Source organism: Podarcis pityusensis (genome assembly GCF_964106645.2).
Source record: "Podarcis pityusensis genome assembly, chromosome: 3".
Classification (NCBI taxonomy): domain Eukaryota; kingdom Metazoa; phylum Chordata; class Lepidosauria; order Squamata; family Lacertidae; genus Podarcis; species Podarcis pityusensis.
This window is the reverse complement of record NC_138026.1, coordinates 53,643,818-53,660,477: the sequence shown is the minus strand read 5'-3', so window position 1 is coordinate 53,660,477 and position 16,660 is coordinate 53,643,818. Positions and strand designations below refer to the sequence as shown.

At 42.8% G+C, this 16,660-nt stretch overlaps 1 protein-coding gene across 2 annotated transcripts in view; it reads right to left on the bottom strand.

Annotated features, from left to right (window-relative positions):
• Positions 1 to 513: 513 nt before the first annotated feature.
• The window catches only part of RFX6 (regulatory factor X6), a 30,097-nt gene continuing 13,950 nt past the window's right edge, over positions 514 to 16,660 (bottom strand). Inside the window, exons 10-19 of one of the 2 annotated variants that reach the window (XM_080999562.1) lie at positions 16,601 to 16,650; positions 15,466 to 15,625; positions 14,152 to 14,296; positions 12,650 to 12,759; positions 9,877 to 9,994; positions 7,549 to 7,671; positions 6,171 to 6,380; positions 5,523 to 6,038; positions 3,806 to 4,018; positions 514 to 2,424 (exon numbers count right to left, since the gene is read on the bottom strand). In XM_080999562.1, the coding sequence (XP_080855688.1) occupies positions 2,249 to 2,424; positions 3,806 to 4,018; positions 5,523 to 6,038; positions 6,171 to 6,380; positions 7,549 to 7,671; positions 9,877 to 9,994; positions 12,650 to 12,759; positions 14,152 to 14,296; positions 15,466 to 15,625; positions 16,601 to 16,650 (1,821 nt within the window). In that variant the 3' untranslated portion in view covers positions 514 to 2,248. The remainder of the gene's footprint in view (positions 2,425 to 3,805; positions 4,019 to 5,522; positions 6,039 to 6,170; positions 6,381 to 7,548; positions 7,672 to 9,876; positions 9,995 to 12,649; positions 12,760 to 14,151; positions 14,297 to 15,465; positions 15,626 to 16,600; positions 16,651 to 16,660) is intronic. The other variant, XM_080999563.1, reaches the window with a different exon arrangement.

Below are 16,660 nucleotides of genomic sequence, written 5' to 3'. Positions count from 1 at the left end.
AGACTCTAACAGTGTTTCTCAAACTTGGGTCCCCAGCTGTTGCTGGACCCCCACAATTCCCGCTAGCTAAGGATGATAGGGTGTCTAAGGTGACTAAGGTCAAAGGGGCCCAAAGGAAGACATGTAGAATGCCTGGTTTGGACAAAGCCTAGATACCCTTCCTTTCATGCTGCATGTGGTAGTGCAGTTGAAAGATTCAGAAGTGAGGAATGTTTTCAGTTATGAAGGAGCTCTGAGATTTATCAGTCACTGGAACTGAGAGACAATTTAACACATGGTGGATCCAATTGTACCATGAGGGATTCAGAAGAAATGCTGAGCATGAAAAATGATGGCTAAAGATAATTTTTCCATGTGAAATATATGCTCAAACAGCCTGCCCTCTTCTGGTGCCCTCCACAAGTTCTGAAGTACAACTTATGATCCAAAATACCTAGTGGGCATCAGATTGGAAAAGAGTGAGGTCTGAACCAATCAGAGAACAACAAAATAACAAATGAGGCTGCCACTTGATAGCATTTGAAATAAACCCTTTAATCCACAAGATTAGAAAATGCAAGTTTGGTCCAGATAGGTTTGAAGGAATAAAATGAAACGATGAACTTGTGGCTCTGCAGATGTTATTGGACTACAACTCCCATAATCCCCAGCCACTGCTCTGTGTTGTCTGTGGGTGATGGGAAGTGGAGTCCCACAACATCTGGATGACTACAGGTTCTCCACCCCATCATAAAAAATGACCCTGTAAACATTTCCATAGGAGGTAGAACACATACATTTGACAATCTGCCAAACAGAATTGCAACTTGCAAAGAACTCTGCAACTCCAATAAATAAAGGTAAATAACATGCGTTAAATAATGTTTCTTTGCTTTTACAAAATAAACAAAATGTATGTATGAAGATACAGGACAACTGCTTTTTAAATATAAATTAGAGGAATAATGAGGCAGAGGAATGTTTCCCCCCACAATTCTTTGGAACTTATCGCTGGTTTTTCTTGCTTCAAAGACATGGCACAACAAAGCAGAGCAGAAAGACAAAAATTCTGGGACTTTAGCAACAAAAACAAGAAATATTTCAGTGCTTTATGGAGAAATACTGTGGAAATTTCATCAGCTCACATGGATCATGGACTGGCATTCTGATTTTATATATTGAAAGGCTGACTCATATGGTAGGTGTGTTCATGCACACATGGGATGTTACACAGGCAAGCACTACAGTTCATGGCTGCTGTCACATTACTCAGGCACCAGATGTTTCACATAAGTGCACCACTGTCACAGTCACACTGCTTCATGGGCTTTGTGGTGTGGGAACATAGGAAGCTGCCTTCTGCTGCATCAGACCATTGATCCATCTAGCTCAGAATCTTCTACTCTGTGCTGACTGGCAATTGTTCTTCAAGGCAGGGGTCCTATCCAGGCCTACCTGGAGCCAGTAGCGGGCAGAGTGGTGGGGTTGTGCTGCTCACCTGACCTCCTTCCAGTTCAGTTGCTGGATGCCAACTGTGAGCAGTATGTACATGCTAAAGATAACGAGGGCCGGTGCACAAAAGCTAGCGGAGCTCCAGGTGTAAAATAAAGCTACACCACTATGCATGCAGCAAATATAGATTACAAAGCACTTGGTGTAATACAGTAGTGAACAAAGTGCATATTGGCACATATCCAGTGCCTGTACAAAATTAATTAGAAAAAGGATGGTAACTCGGACATTGAAGTCGAACAAGAGAGTTCACTCTGATTATGCCTTCTTTATAGGTTGGAGAGCAGCAACTGCTGCCTCAGAGCAACACCAGAACTCTGTGATTTAGGGGTGTTGTTGTTAGATGATCTAGAACATCATAATGGTGCAGCAAAGCTGTTAAATCCAGACTAGCCAACCCATTGTCAGGTGTGAACCTGCACACTGTTGTAACCACGAGGTGGTGCATATGGTACACCGTGCATCAAGGGGCAGCAAAGTGATCACCAAGAAAGAGCAGCATCCTGATTACATTGAAAAAAGCAAGAATATTGGTTATAATTGAGACAAGGAGAGAAAATGCAATGGACAATCTCTTTTCCTGTGTTTAAGACCAGAGACACTTGAGACAGGATGGACTCTGCAACCAGCTGTAGTTGCTTTTTCAGTGCATCGTAAAATCTTCTTGGTAGTCTTAAAAAATTATGTGTAATACTTTTTCATTCCTATTCGCCATCAAGTCCTGGGACTGAAGACTGGGTGCAGCCACTTCTGGAAGTCAGGTGCCTCCAGCAGCAGTTCCCATGAAAACAGTATTGATTGGTGGCAAGGTGGAGACCATCTCACTATTACCTTGCCCAGAAGAATCCATTGCTTCCTGCGAAGGGCATTGTCTAGAATGTCCATACATACATTGGGAGGAGGATGCAGATATAGCTGGCTGCAGATCTGAAGCTACAAAGAAAATGGCAACAGTTACTACTTCCAGTGCTTAATTTCTAGGGGGAAAAGGAGACATAGGCCATGGCTTTAGTTTGCTTGTGAATAGTACCCTCTGATCTGCAAGTTCCACCCTGCTATGGGAGGACTTGCTCTACTTAGTAGAGCAAGAAATACAATGTGCGTAAGTTCGGGAGCACTTTCATCTATTACTTTCAAGGTGCGGTCCTGGCACTATGAACAATTCTGGCATAAATTAAGCCTTCTTCATTCTTCCTGCCTGCAAACATAGATTAAGTAAGGAACAGGGAGTTAACACTCTTGGGTGTGTGTGATGGTCATGAGGCCCTGTTGGGTTCCTCTGAACCCCAGCTTTTATTAAAAAGACATTTCCAACCAAAACAACATTTCTGAAGAATGTTCATGAGAAAATGCCCAGCATTTCCAAAGGGGAGCCCCAGAGGACGTCTTTGAGCAGAAAAGTGGGAGTGGGTGTGATGCAGAGGAACCACCCTCCTACCATAGCTTTCCAAATCACATACGTAATGGGCTGTACTTAGAGCTTGGGGGAAGGGGAAATCAACCATTCATTAGTTGTGATTAATTTCTAAAGAGACGAATGACAGCATTTCAGCCTTCCTAGACATTACACCCTCTGAGCTGAAAGTCTTATGTCTGAGATACATGGAGGTGGAGGAGGAAATGTACAATGCCTCCATTCTAAAGCTGGGGTCTGGCACTGGTTGTGGGTTTTGCAGCTGAGATTCCCATGTAAGTTAAAACGTAAACCCATTTTTCATGCTTGGATCTAAGGCTTGTATCCAATGCAGCACTAAGAAGGCATCCAGTCAGTGCAAAGGTTCTTCTACAATGGGACTCTCCCCAATCGCTTCTGGAGTTTTGGAGTTTCCCCGAAATTTAGGTGCAGATTTGGGGAGGGAGTAGGAAGTGTATGTGGGGGAGATGGGAAGTCCCATTGCCCAAGTGAGAATTCTTGAACTGATGATATGCTTACTTGGAGTTGCACTGGATACGAGCCCATGCGTGGAGCAAATGCATGGAGACAAAGTAAGTTTGCGCTGACTGACTCCATTCTTGTCCTCTACTTGTCTGCTGGCATTATACCTCAACTTTGGCATTTGGCCAAAAGTGAAAACAGACCCAACTCATATACTATTGTATGTGCGCAGGCTTTGCATGCACCTGTGCAAGTGGGCTCCACCATTCCAAGTACTACAAGTCCTATGCACATACAGCTGTGTTTGCACAGAACCTGTTCTCACTTTTGGTCAATGTGCATGGCCAGTCAGCACTATTCTTCTTCCCATCCAGGTGTTGGCCCAGTCCAAAACATGAGAAGATTTAGAGTTCTTGTTCTGCCATCAGACCTACTTACTTAGCGGGTTCTGACAGGCTATCGAGGCATCTGCATAATATGATGCTCCCTGTTTCCTTCCAGCATCCTCTAAGATGCTAAGTGGATCGTGAATGTCACTGTATGGAGGCAATGGTCGAATGCTGCTGATGCTGCTGATGACCGAAACATGCTGATCCACCATTGACCCGAGTCGATGGGATTCCGGGTAATTTATATTATTCCCATAGAACCCTGTTGACAGACAATAAGTGTATATTAGGTATAATAGACAACTGTTATATGAGTATTAGATCATCTAGAATGCTGCCTTATAGCACCCAAATAAAATTAAAGTTCCATGTCTACAGTGAATGTGCACATGGATATGGAGATATAGTTATGGATACAAGAAAGACAAAAAGATGGACAAGCTGCAGAAGCCAAACAGCATCACCCAGCCATCTGGTAGCTGCTTATGTGAAGTAGCATCCCTGTGATTTGCAGCAGTTTTAACTAGGGAAACTTGTGTGCCCGTAACTTCTAAATACTGGAGCAGCAATGGCTAGTGAGATGATTTGCTGGAGGATACCAGCGTCTGAATGGGGGGGGGGGAGACCTGTTACCCTTACCAGAGGGTGACCAATGGTGGCAGAGAAGAAATTGGGCACAGGAGGCTAAATTAACATCATGAAGGTGTGTGGCTGTTGAGAAGCTACTATAAGATCACAATTGGGCATAAGATCAGAGAGCTGCACTCAATTATGCTAACCTCCAAGCAGCTGAATGTTTGCCTTCTCCATCATCTCATGATGCTGTCCAGTATTACCACCTGGTCCCCCTACACCATGCTGAGGGGGTGTAGGCAGAGGCAGAGGCAGCATGGCAGCATGCCTCACAGTCCCAACTGCTTGGGAACAACAATGGAAGAAGGTGATTGATTTTATGTCCTGCATGCTGGCTTCCTGGAGGAGGCTTTTGGTTGGCTGCTTTGAGAAACAGGATGTTCGACTATATATGGACTTTTGCCCTGATCCAGTTGCTCTCTTCTTAAATTCTTACTCAGCAGCAGACAGTGGTACTATCTAGAAATCTATCCTAAGAGCTCCTGCTGCATAGAAATCAGGGACCTTTTATTCATTTCTGTTTTGTTTTGAGCAGAGAACCATGAAAGAGAATTCTTGTCCTCAAAATCTTACTTTACAATACAAGCCTGGAAGATGCCACAAGACTCACTGCTGTTTATGCTGCCAGAGACTAACAAAGCAATCCAAACCACCCTTTATGCCAGGCTGGCTTGGACTGAGCAGAAGTGTCCCTCCACTGAGCTCTATGGGCTAAGATGGCCTCTTGTCAGCACTGCTCTCCCTCTTCCACCCAGCAAATGGGCAAGTGGAAGGTCTACTGGAAGACTCATTGCCACCAGGGCCCAGAGGACAACCCAAAAATGGGTCCCAGAGGCAGAGAAAAGATGGGGCTCAGCTGGACCAGGATCCACTGGACCCTGAGCTCACTGCTGATGCACAACTGTGTTAGGTCCAATCGTCTTGCCCCATGAGCAGCAGGGTTGCAGATGCCATGGTGGCCCCACCACTCCACAAGGTCCCACCAGCAGGGAGGTCAGGTTAAGAATGTGTCCCAACACTCCTATCGCTTCCAGAAGTTGTATTAGAGAGAATATACATAAATTGTGGAGCACTAGGGAAGAAGTACAGATCAATGGAAATCAATAATTAAAAAAATCTGAACATTTTAGTACCATTGGAAGCATTTGAGGAATATGATGATCCTTGACCAGAGCTAGCTGCTGGACTGTTCATGAAGTTGTAGCTCCCACTGTTCAGAAACTGCATGCCGTGCGCCTCCTGTACTGTCGAAGAGGACCCATAGTTAGGGGGTGACCTCGTGCTGTATGGAGATACAGCGCAGCTGCTGCTGAAGTAGTCTCTGGAGAAGCGCTGCTGCTCATTGCTGGCTGCAAAATGGCTGGCCTCTGCCCTGTGCTGATAGGGTGCAGAAGATGGGTGAGTCTGGGTCCTGAACATGACCGGGTAGCCAGCACTGACTCCATAAAAGTTTTGGTTGGTTTGTGGCACAGTCTGGTACAGGGGCTCCGGATAAGATGCACAGTGGGAATGAGATGACAACGGTGGACCTACACTAGGAGGCCTGCCTGCCATCGGTCCCTGGTTGATGACGCTTCCTCGGCCAACCATGGCTGGAGATATGGGCGGAGTCATGAGATGACCTGTGCTTTGAGAGAGCTCCGTTTGACCTGGGAAAACAAACAGAAGAGTAGAGGAATGGTTTGCATGGTATACAGCTCCTTTCCATAGCACTGCCCACTCCTACACAGGGAAAATATGAGGAAAGGATAAAGGGTGGGTGGTGGGGATTTGTTTCCTACCTGTTAGCTGCATATTTTCAGGGTTCCCCATTGAGAAAGGATTCAGACCAGAGGACATGCTGCTGTGCTGATTGGTTGGCAGAGGGAAATAGGCTTGCTCCACTAGGCATTCATTTTTCACTGAAGCATCACTGGAAAGTGTACCAGCCTTGCTACGGTTTGCTAGGAAGCAAGAGCTGGGGGATGCAGTAAAAGCAGCTTTACTGGCATCTGGAAAAATAAGACGGGATTCACAACGTGTGAAATAAGAGCATGCACTGCTGTGTGTGTATACTGCTATATATTTATATGAATTATGAAACTGTAAGAATGGGTCGATCATTCAGGGATGGTTCTTAAATATCTGATGTGAAAGAGCACACACTTGAAGTGTACGGTGGGCAGTGTTAAGTGAGGTTTTCCCTTGAGGGGAGATGCATGAGCAACCCTGTGTCTTTGGGACTCAGGCATATCACCATAGAATCATAGAACTGTAGAGTTGGAAGTGACCACGAGAGTCATCTAGTTCAATCCCCTGCAATGCAGGAATCTTTTGCCCAAAGTGGGACTTGAACCCACAACCCTGAGATTATGAGTCACATGCTCTACCGACTGAGCTATACAGCTAGCAGTGAACCAGAGAGGATTATGCACAGTAATCAAACGTAATAGGAACAGAGTTGTTGGACAATATAAACTGGTCAGGTATATTTAAAAAGAACCATATCGCTTGGTACCTGAATATTTTTTAAAGTACTCTTTTACATATCATATAGTACTTTTTCAGGGTTTACAATGGGTACCTATTCTCCTCAGGGTATTATTTAAAGGCTCAATATATCCAAGAGATAGCCTTCTTCTCTATGACCAGCTAGGATTTTCTCGAAGGTGACCTTTCTTGATTCATAATCCCTCTGCCATTTCCAAAAGTTGTTTTTGGAATCAGCCTCTGCAACTTGGAACTCCTCCCACCCCCAGGGGCTCACCAAAGCCTTAGCTCAAGCACCAACACGAAATTTTGTAAGACCTTTTTAGGGCTGGCATTTTGTGACTGAAGGTGAATTAATAGGAACAAGTGGGGAGAAATCTGTTTAAATTTTAGTTTAGCTTTATAACAGCACAGTCCTATGCATGCCTGCTCAGAAATGTGTGTCAACACTGAGTTCAGTGAGACTTATGCCCCAATAAGTGTGTTTAAGACTGCAGCCTTAATCTATCATCTATCCCAAGAGAAATTGAAATAAACAAATCACCCTGCCAATATTAGGTATGGGAGAATAGTTGTTTAAATATGTCAAAACAACCAATCAGCTTGGCTACCATTGCCTAACCACAAACAAGTGTGAACATCATCAAAGCTTCAGAACTCTCAGGGTTATAAACGACCAATCCTAGTTACCCAGATTCTTCATATACTTGTCCAACAGATTCTGGAGTTCTTGTTCTTTGTCATTGTTAAACTGGGTCTCCATGGCAAGCAAGATGTATTCGTCTAAAAGCATGCGGACCAAATGAAATGAACCTTTGCAGCGGGAGAAAAGAGGAGAGAGAGTGTGTATGTCATAAAGTTATCTTGGTGACCATCTCTCAACACTCTACAAGAAGCAAATGAAACAAACAAATAATTGTTGGACTTTCAATGACCTGCTAAGACCAACAAGAAGCAGTGCTTAACTTCTCACTCTAATCTTGCTCTGCACTAGCCCCCCAAGCTCAATATGTTGACTGTCCTGTAGGTTATTTGGCCACTAATGACATCAAAGTACAACACTGATGAAAGTGAGATATGCTTGATATTTGAAGAGGGCATACATTAGAGTAAGATAAAGCTGAACTCTGTAGACAAGAGTTTGCTATATTTCAGTTTCCCTTATACTAAACAACAAGAAAGTAGTTGGCAGAGTCTTGCTAGCAGACCTCTGCAGAATAAAAGTAAGAAAATGAGCACATTGTCATGAAATCTTGACTTAACAACACTTTTAAGATCTAATTCCCAGCAGTTGCTAGGGGCTCTTTGAGATGACAGAGCTGTCATTAAAAAAACAAAAACAATCATTTATTCCTGGTAGGGATTGAAGGATCTATCAGGATTGGTTCTCTCCGTTTCCCATTTCTCCAATCTTAAATTCAGTTCTCCAGTTTTGGAGCAATTTTCAGTTTAAAAGCATGAAAAGTTCACCAGCAATTTCTTCTTATAAACACATTTATTCACAGTTTTTACTAACATACAAGCAATTTTCCCTAACATGATTTATTTTTGTATTTTATGTATTATTTGTATTCTTTTCACTAATATATTCATTTTTGTGCATACATTACATGCATTTATGCACCCAAATATATGCATTTTTTTTGTAAACGCTGGTTTGTTGCAGAACTGCATCACAACATTCAGGTAAGTTTGAATTTTGAAGGGTAAATGAATTGAATTTCTCCATCCCTAACTCCAGGGTTTGTATAAGAATTATAAAGGAAAAAGTGCCTGTGAACATGTAGAGAATAAAATGCTCTCTGAGGTGAAATCACCTCTTCTCTATAAACTTAGGTATATAGGGAATGACTGAGGCCCATCTTGGTTGTGAGTCCTGGAAGACCTGCTCCCTGCCTTGCAGGCCTTTTCCCACCTGGACTGGGAGGGTGGGGCTCTGACTGACTCCAGCTATAAAAGCGGAGGCTGCAGGGTATTTCTTATGGCTGTTCACAGGGGCTTGTTGCTGTTGATAATTCTTTGCATCTTTATTTTGTATCTTATTATTTATGTGGAAATTATTCAATTGGGTTGTGTAACATTTGATGTTTTGTTTATTATTTATGACTACTTTTGCTATGTTTGTAGTTATTTTTTGGATATGTTGTAAGCCACCTTGAGCATAGTTTTAACTTTGGAAAGGCGGCATACAAATAAAACGATTGATTGATTGATTGACTGGACATAGAAAAAACACAGTATATGGTTTGCATACAAAAGGTGACAGGTTTCTCCAGGCAGGGTTGGAAAATCCTCTTGCCTAAACCCCTGGAAAGCCACTGGCTGTCATTGTAGACAATACTCAGCTAAATGAACCAATAGTCTGACTTGGTCTAAGATAAATCCTATGTACACATATGTAGATAGGGAGGGACTTCCGTATGAGCGGTTGTGAGCACAAGTTCCAGACAAAGCTTAGTCCCATCACCTCTCATGTAGAAATTAAACATGGCATGAATCCTGGCATCTGTGCCTTTTAATGGAATAAATACAAACCCATTGCCAAAAAGCAAAAACATAAGTACACCAACAAAAACATCAAGAAAAACTTGCTTCTAGTTACATAGAGGTAAAAGAAAATCACTCAGCATCTCAACAACAAAATCACTTTTTTCTCTAAAATTAAAAGAATCAATTATATAAACCACACAGATAAAGACAAAAGTTTGGTTGGAGCCAGGGCCTACCAGAGCCTAACATTAGAATTTATTTTTATTGCCATGACTCAGTCCTAGAAAAGCAATGTAAGAACCACTGACTATGTGTAGAAAATACTTATCACCACTGAGTAATCACAACTAGTCTCTATATATCTGGATTCGAGAGGACTTCTGTTTGGCTTCTGGGAAAATAGGCTCATCTGTGTGACTTTGACACCTCCTAAATGGACGTCCCACCTCATTTCATCTGGTGGGGCCCCTGGTTATACCTTGCCATAACTTAAATAGGAAAACAAAGAATTTGAATAAAATCAAATACCAAAACTTGATGCATTGTTCAAAGTGAGGGTGTGCATTACTCGAGCTCCAAAAAAGCTCCATTTGAGAAGAAAGTCTTGTGCCCTCTTCTTTAGGGATCGACCATTCTGCTTACTTGCCTAAACAAAATGGCAGGGGGGGGGTAGAGAGAGAAAAAAGAAATGAAAACCAAATCCACATATAGTGGAAACTATAACATACCCATCCTGCTGTGAAGTACAGTATTTCTGGAGACCAATGCCCATGCATCTTGCTTGTACAGTGGTACCTCAGGTTACATACACTTCAGGTTACAGACTCCACTAACCCAGAAACAGTGCTTCAGGTTAAGAACTTTGCTTCAGGATGAGAACAGAAATCGTGCTCCGGCAGCGCGGTGGCAGCAGGAGGCCCCATTAGTGGTGCTTCAGGTTAAGAACAGTTTCAGGTTAAGAACGGACCTCCGAAATGAATTAAGTACTTAACCCGAGGTACCACTGTAGTGAACTTGCTTGAAGACTGTGTGTTGACAACTGGCTTTATCAAAAACCAGTTATCGTTAGTATAGACCAGGGGGTGACAACATGGTTGCCCTCTGGATGTTGTTGGACTCCAACTCCCATCAGTCCCAACTAGTAAGGAGCCTATGGTCAAGGATTATGGGAGATGTCATTCAAAACATCTGGAGGGTACCATGGTGGCTGTGCCTCATAAAGGCCATAATTTTGTAACCTACTGCTGCAAGGTGAACATCAGTCAAGAGTGTATTCACTTGATGTTGGGAGAAAACAATGTTTTCTAAGAAGTGGAGAGCACAATCCAGGCCCCAAACCTTCAAGGCTGTGATCTTACACACGTTTATCCCACTGAGCACAGAGGGATTTGCTTCTACGTAAACCCCACTGCATCATTAAGGCTGCAACAGCCTAAGCACTTTTACACTCTATTCTAAATAATGGTTGCAGCATCACTGATGCACCTGCAGAGCCACTTAATAGATATCAGGGCCTGCTTCTGTCTCTTGTCATGCATGCATATATATATATATATATATATATATATATATATATATACACACACACACACACACACACACACACACTTTTATTTGTATGCTACCTTTCCACAGTTCAAACCAAGCTCAAGGAGGCTTACAACATAGCAAAAGCAGCCATAAACAATAAACAAAACATTTAAAAATACAAAGCCAACCCAAATAAATCACAACAAAATCTAAAATAAAGATACAAAAAAACCCACAGCAACAACCCCTGCCCAGCAAAACCCCACAATACCCCCGCAAGAAATTGTGCTATCAATCTGTCAGTCCTTTCTGTGTCCAGGCATTGAAAGACGCTCTGACACTGCCTCCCTTGCCAGGACCCAGCAGCAGCTTGTGGTAACATGACGAGCTCCCCCTTTTTCAATCAGCAAACAAAAGGAAGCCATTTGGTGTGACGGAGAGAGGCCCTGCACTTTTAACTGAACAGAAGGTAGAGGGCAATGGAAGGATTACGTGTTCTGTAAATCATTACCTCTTACTCAGCTAATCTTGATTCATACAGTAAATTGTTCAGCATTTTTTTCCAGACGTGGGAGGAAAACACTGGAAACTATACCTGTTTGCCCTAGAACAATGTTCTGCAACAGATGCTGAATGGTGGACAATTCCACCCCTCCCTTGCTTCCTCTGTTTAACAGTGATTATCTAAAGATTAGCTAAACAGAGCTGAGAATGCCATTCTACTCTGCAATATTTCAATTCGTTCTTGAATCAGAGGGCTTAATGATCATTTGAATTGTATAGTGATAGTATATGGATTTCCAGGCCTTAAGGTCTTCTCACAAAGTACAGGCATACCTCATTGACCCTTATGAGGATGCTGGTGCAACTGCAGCCAGCCCACCCCCCTGCTGCTGTTGTCCTCCTCTGGCCATAGGGCTGGAGGTGGCTAGGGCTGAAGCTGGGTATTCCCCCTCCTGCCCCTGCAGCCAGGGAGGCCTGGCTTAATAGACTACAGTATAGTGCAAACATAAAATTTATATGTACTGGGACACACACAAAGAATTGGGTGACTTGCTTTATTGAAATATTTGGTCTGGAACCAAACCTGCAATATCTCTGACGTATGCCTTACTTATTTCTATCAAGGTGAAGCCTAACAATACATTGGATTCAGTTCAGATGTAATAGTCCCAGTCCAACAAACTGTGACCTTGTGCGCCCTCATCCAGTGTGTCTTAATGCATTGCTTTCTGGTTTGTTAAACCCAGTGCTTCCCCCCAAAAGATGTTTAGGGGTACTCTCATTTTGGCTGCTCCCCATCCCCTCCCCCCTTCCTCCCCCAACCCCCGGATGAGGGACTCAAGGCGGCAGCAGCAGTGCTGAGAGGACAGGAAGGCCCCCGGCAACGGCGGGGTCAGCTTGAGCGAGGAGGGGCAAGTGCTCACTGGCTGGCTCTAGCCCAGCAAGAGGAGGAGGAGCACCATTGCCTCCATTGCAGCTGCCCCAGACTCCCCTCCCCGGGCACTGGTGGGGAGAACGACGGAGCTCCAGTGCTACTGAGGAGACAGCTGGCATGTCGGTCAGTCGGTTGGTCAGAGCAACACAAAATGTTTAGGGGTATGTACCCCTGCATCCCCCCCAGAAAAAAGCACTGGTTAAACCACAGTTTCCCATTGTATCCCCACCCCCAGGAAGGGAAGGTGCCAGTTGGGCACCATGAGAGGGAAGAATGCTGTTCACAAGAGGAATAGACTTTATCAGGAACAATTTGATTTCAGTTGGGACTTACCTTGATAACCCTTTGCTCAACCACAGTATCCAGCCATTCAATAAAGGACTCCACAGTGGCATTCTTCTTTAAAAGGTCCTTCAGTTCTTGGAACACTGTAATAGAGTCATCTACCATGTAAAAAGGAAAACACGTAGTTGCATTCTACTCTGAACAGGAGAGAAAGCCACTCACCAGTCATTGATAGTTTTGGAGCATGTAATGGAAAGGAAAAGGAAGAATTAGAGCTGCAGAGGTGAAATGAGAAGACAGCATCTTGAGTTCATCAAAATAAAGTCCACTGAATTCAATGGGGCTATTTTGAGTATGTCTTAGCTGGATGCAACCCAGTAGTTTTAGCTGTTGCTTGGAATACACCCTTATAGCAATTTTGAGAAACACAGGAATAAAATACCATAAACTCTTGATGGTTGAGTTATACCCAGTCTTATACCAGCTACCCTGACTAAATAGACTTTAATGCCTTGCCACTTTGGCATGTGGTCTCCAGAGGGTTTGTAACATGTCAGTGTGACCTTCAGGCCAAAAATGGCTAGGCCACTCCTCTTGATTTAGAGCAAGCTACCTCAGCAGTCAATGGTGGGGCTACATGCACCCTGTGGAATTTTTCTCCTGTGGATTAACCAGTCTTTTCCTGTCTCACAGCAATGATAAAGCTATGCAAGCAGAACAGAAGAACAGAGTAAAAAAAGAAGAGGAAAAGAAATGGCACTGAAAATGTAAACATGTCTTAAAAAGAAAAAAACATTACTTTAAAAAAGGAAACAAAAACCAGTTCATTAAGTCTGAAACTTATTATTCCTTAGTGAAGTACTTTTAACGACCACACAAAGATCACAGAGTGTAGCCAGACAAAAGGAAAAATTAGCCAGGTCATCATAACAAGCAATCACCAGGGATAAAATCAGGATGCCAATGATCCTGTAATGATTTCAGCAAAAGTCTGACATATCAAAAGTGGTGGTTCAGGAGTAGAATGAAGCTGATTTTTTCCAAATAATATTTTCAGTTGTATACAATCAGCTGCCTCTATCACATTCCCAAACCAGGTTCTTCAATATCAGTGGCCACCATGTGCATAGAATGAGAAGGAGCTTCTCCCAACATTTAAGTGAACTGAGAAGCTCTTGCTTCCATGCAGCTTCAGGCACCTGTAATAAACATCTACAGGTTAAGGCCTATTTTCACACATGAGACACAAATTACCTTAGACTTAAGTTGTTGGATAAAGCAAAATTAAAACTATATTGCCTGGGAATCATTTGATTTTTCTTCTGACTTCTCTCAGACATTATTAACATCATTATTAGTATTTCTTTCTTTCTTTCTTTCTTTCTTTAAAACATTTCTATACAACTTAAGATTTCAAAAATCTCTTAAGTGGTGAAATGATTGTTACAGGACAGAAAAGGTTTAAATGTGATTTTTAATGTAACATATTTTAAAAGAAATTCCCTGGGTGTAGGGAACAGCAATGATTCCTCCCTTGACCAGCAACTTACATTCAACGTAGCCCTCTCCCTCAGAAACCATGCTTCCTGAGACTGTGAGCAATGCCTGAGATCCAATGCTGTGCAGATCTACTTTCTCAATATCAGCAACCATGGCGTTCACTATATGTTGATCAAAAAGAGCTGGTCGAGCAATCTGTGAATAGGCAACAGGGAAAAAAACTATGCTGAAAATGCTAATGGAGATGGGTAGGGAGATGACACTACTGTTTCTCTTTATGTTTATGTTCAGAAGACCATACAGAATCAGTATTATTATTTTTGGCCCCCTTAATGTTTTCTGACATAGGGAAAAAAAGGAATGAACACTGAAATAGCAAGCACAGTTCTTATAACTGGTGTCTGCTCAGTTTCAGATGCAATGAAATTAGCTGGGGGTTAAGCTGCACCATCAGAAAGCACAGAGCAGGTCTGGGCTGCCTGAAAGCACTCAATCAGTGGCAGCAACTGTTCTTACCAGCTCTTGCTTGTGAATCTACAGCCCTGAGAGAGGTAGGTGGGTTGGTACATAGCAATGTGTTAGTGAACATGGTCAGTTGGCCAGGACCAATTCAGAGGGGAATGAGCAAAGAGGGCTTCCCTGAGCGAAGAGCACCTTCGCAACAATGGTTTGTTACCCTTTCTGCCTAGAAGTGTTCCTTCCTCTCTTTGCCATTATTGCACATTCAACAAATGCATGGAGAGGAGCAGTTCTCTCTTAACCTACAGATAGCCACCTCAAGCTTTGTATAGAATCCAAGCACAAATATATAATGGGTTGCAGGGTGGCCAACCTCTGATGTCTGCATGCTTCATAACACATTAAACAGAACACTACACATTAAAAACGTCCGAATACAGGGATGCTTTCAGATTTCTATGGAAGGTTGTATAATTATTTATCTTTTTGATATCTGATGGGATGGCGTTTCACAGGGTGGGCACCATTACTGAGAAGGTTCTCTGCCTGGTTCCCTGTAACTTCACTTCTCGGAATGGTCTATCACCACTACTCAATGGATCTAAATGGTTTGAAGAGTGGTAGGGGATATATTATCCCATATGGATGGCCTTTGCTGATTCCCTGGTAGCCCACTGGAATGTGGAGTTAACCAGGGGCATTGACTGTCTGGCTCCAAAGGGCCCTCTCAGATGGAGCCTAGATGGAGCCCAGGTGGCCTCATGCTTTTCCCCAGGGCTGAGGGCAATGAAGCAATTGCTGAGACAACTAGAGCACCAGTGACAAAAACCAATGTCTCTTGTCAAAACTTTCAGGTCACTCTCTTCATCATGCGTGCAATGCTATGACCTTTATTCTAGATTTACCTGAGCTAAGTGCAGAAAGGAGGTTTGACGCTTCAGCGAAGATACAAATCTTCGTGCTATGGGTAATTTCTTTGTTGCAAGGTCTTCTGGTAGATTTTCTAGTGATGAAACAATCCAGTGTTCCCAGTTTTTAGCAAAATTTCTTATATCAGCCAGCAAACTAATGAAAAGGAAAATAGTAGATTGGAATCAACTTCTGTATTGATTTTTGTCATAATCAGGAACGGCTGAACAAAAATGTTGGACAATCTATGCGGCATACTTGATAAACCAACACAAGCCAGACTGGTTGCTTGAGGTCTCAAAAAGCACATGGCCAAAACTCAAGACCCATTGCATTTGCAAATAAATGCACAAGACTATAAACACCATGGGAAGCAACGGCAAGTGTCACATGGTGTTATTCTGCACCAGCATAACAAGATGGGCCAAATCTACTGTCCCAGCAGCCCAACTGCTATTGCCTGACATGGCAAAGTAGCAATGTGCAATGGGTTCTGGCTTTAGCTAAATCAACATTTGCCACTGCAATCCTATCCAATCAAAATATATTAAGCCTTCAACCTTACTTGATACTGCATTAAACAACAGGGAATGAAACAATACAAAACAATTCAGCCTAAATAAATATATCCAACAGACACCATTAAAAAAACTGTATTAATACTGCATATCACGGTATAGATAATGAACACTGAGACAGCTGTTTAGGAAGGGAAGGCTGAATGATTTTTTCCTTAGCTAGCAATCAGCATTGGCAAAGCTGAAAGTGTGAACTAACTCTTTGTTTTGTGGTATGTGTACAGTCCAAAACTAGCAAGGGGAAACTTGTGTACAGCCCTGTCTGCTGATGGAGGAGATTCAGCATAAGGAACCACTCACATACTGCCCTTTTGTACATAGAGAATTTGGTTGCCCTTGCTGGATGAGAAGAAAGAAATGCAACTGAAATTAGCAAGTGAAACATTGCTGTCCATCAAGCTGTTCCCTGTTCAACTACAATAATTCACGTCATTAGGTGTCAAAAGATCAACGTTTTTTAAAAATGGTAATTCCTCCCCCTCTTCCATATCAGTTATCAAAATGGCCACCTTTATTATTCAATCAACATCATCTTATGCAAGTAATTGCTCACCTTTCTGGCATTTCTTGCATAGTTGCAGGGATGAGTACATCTGTAAGGACCTTGAATAAA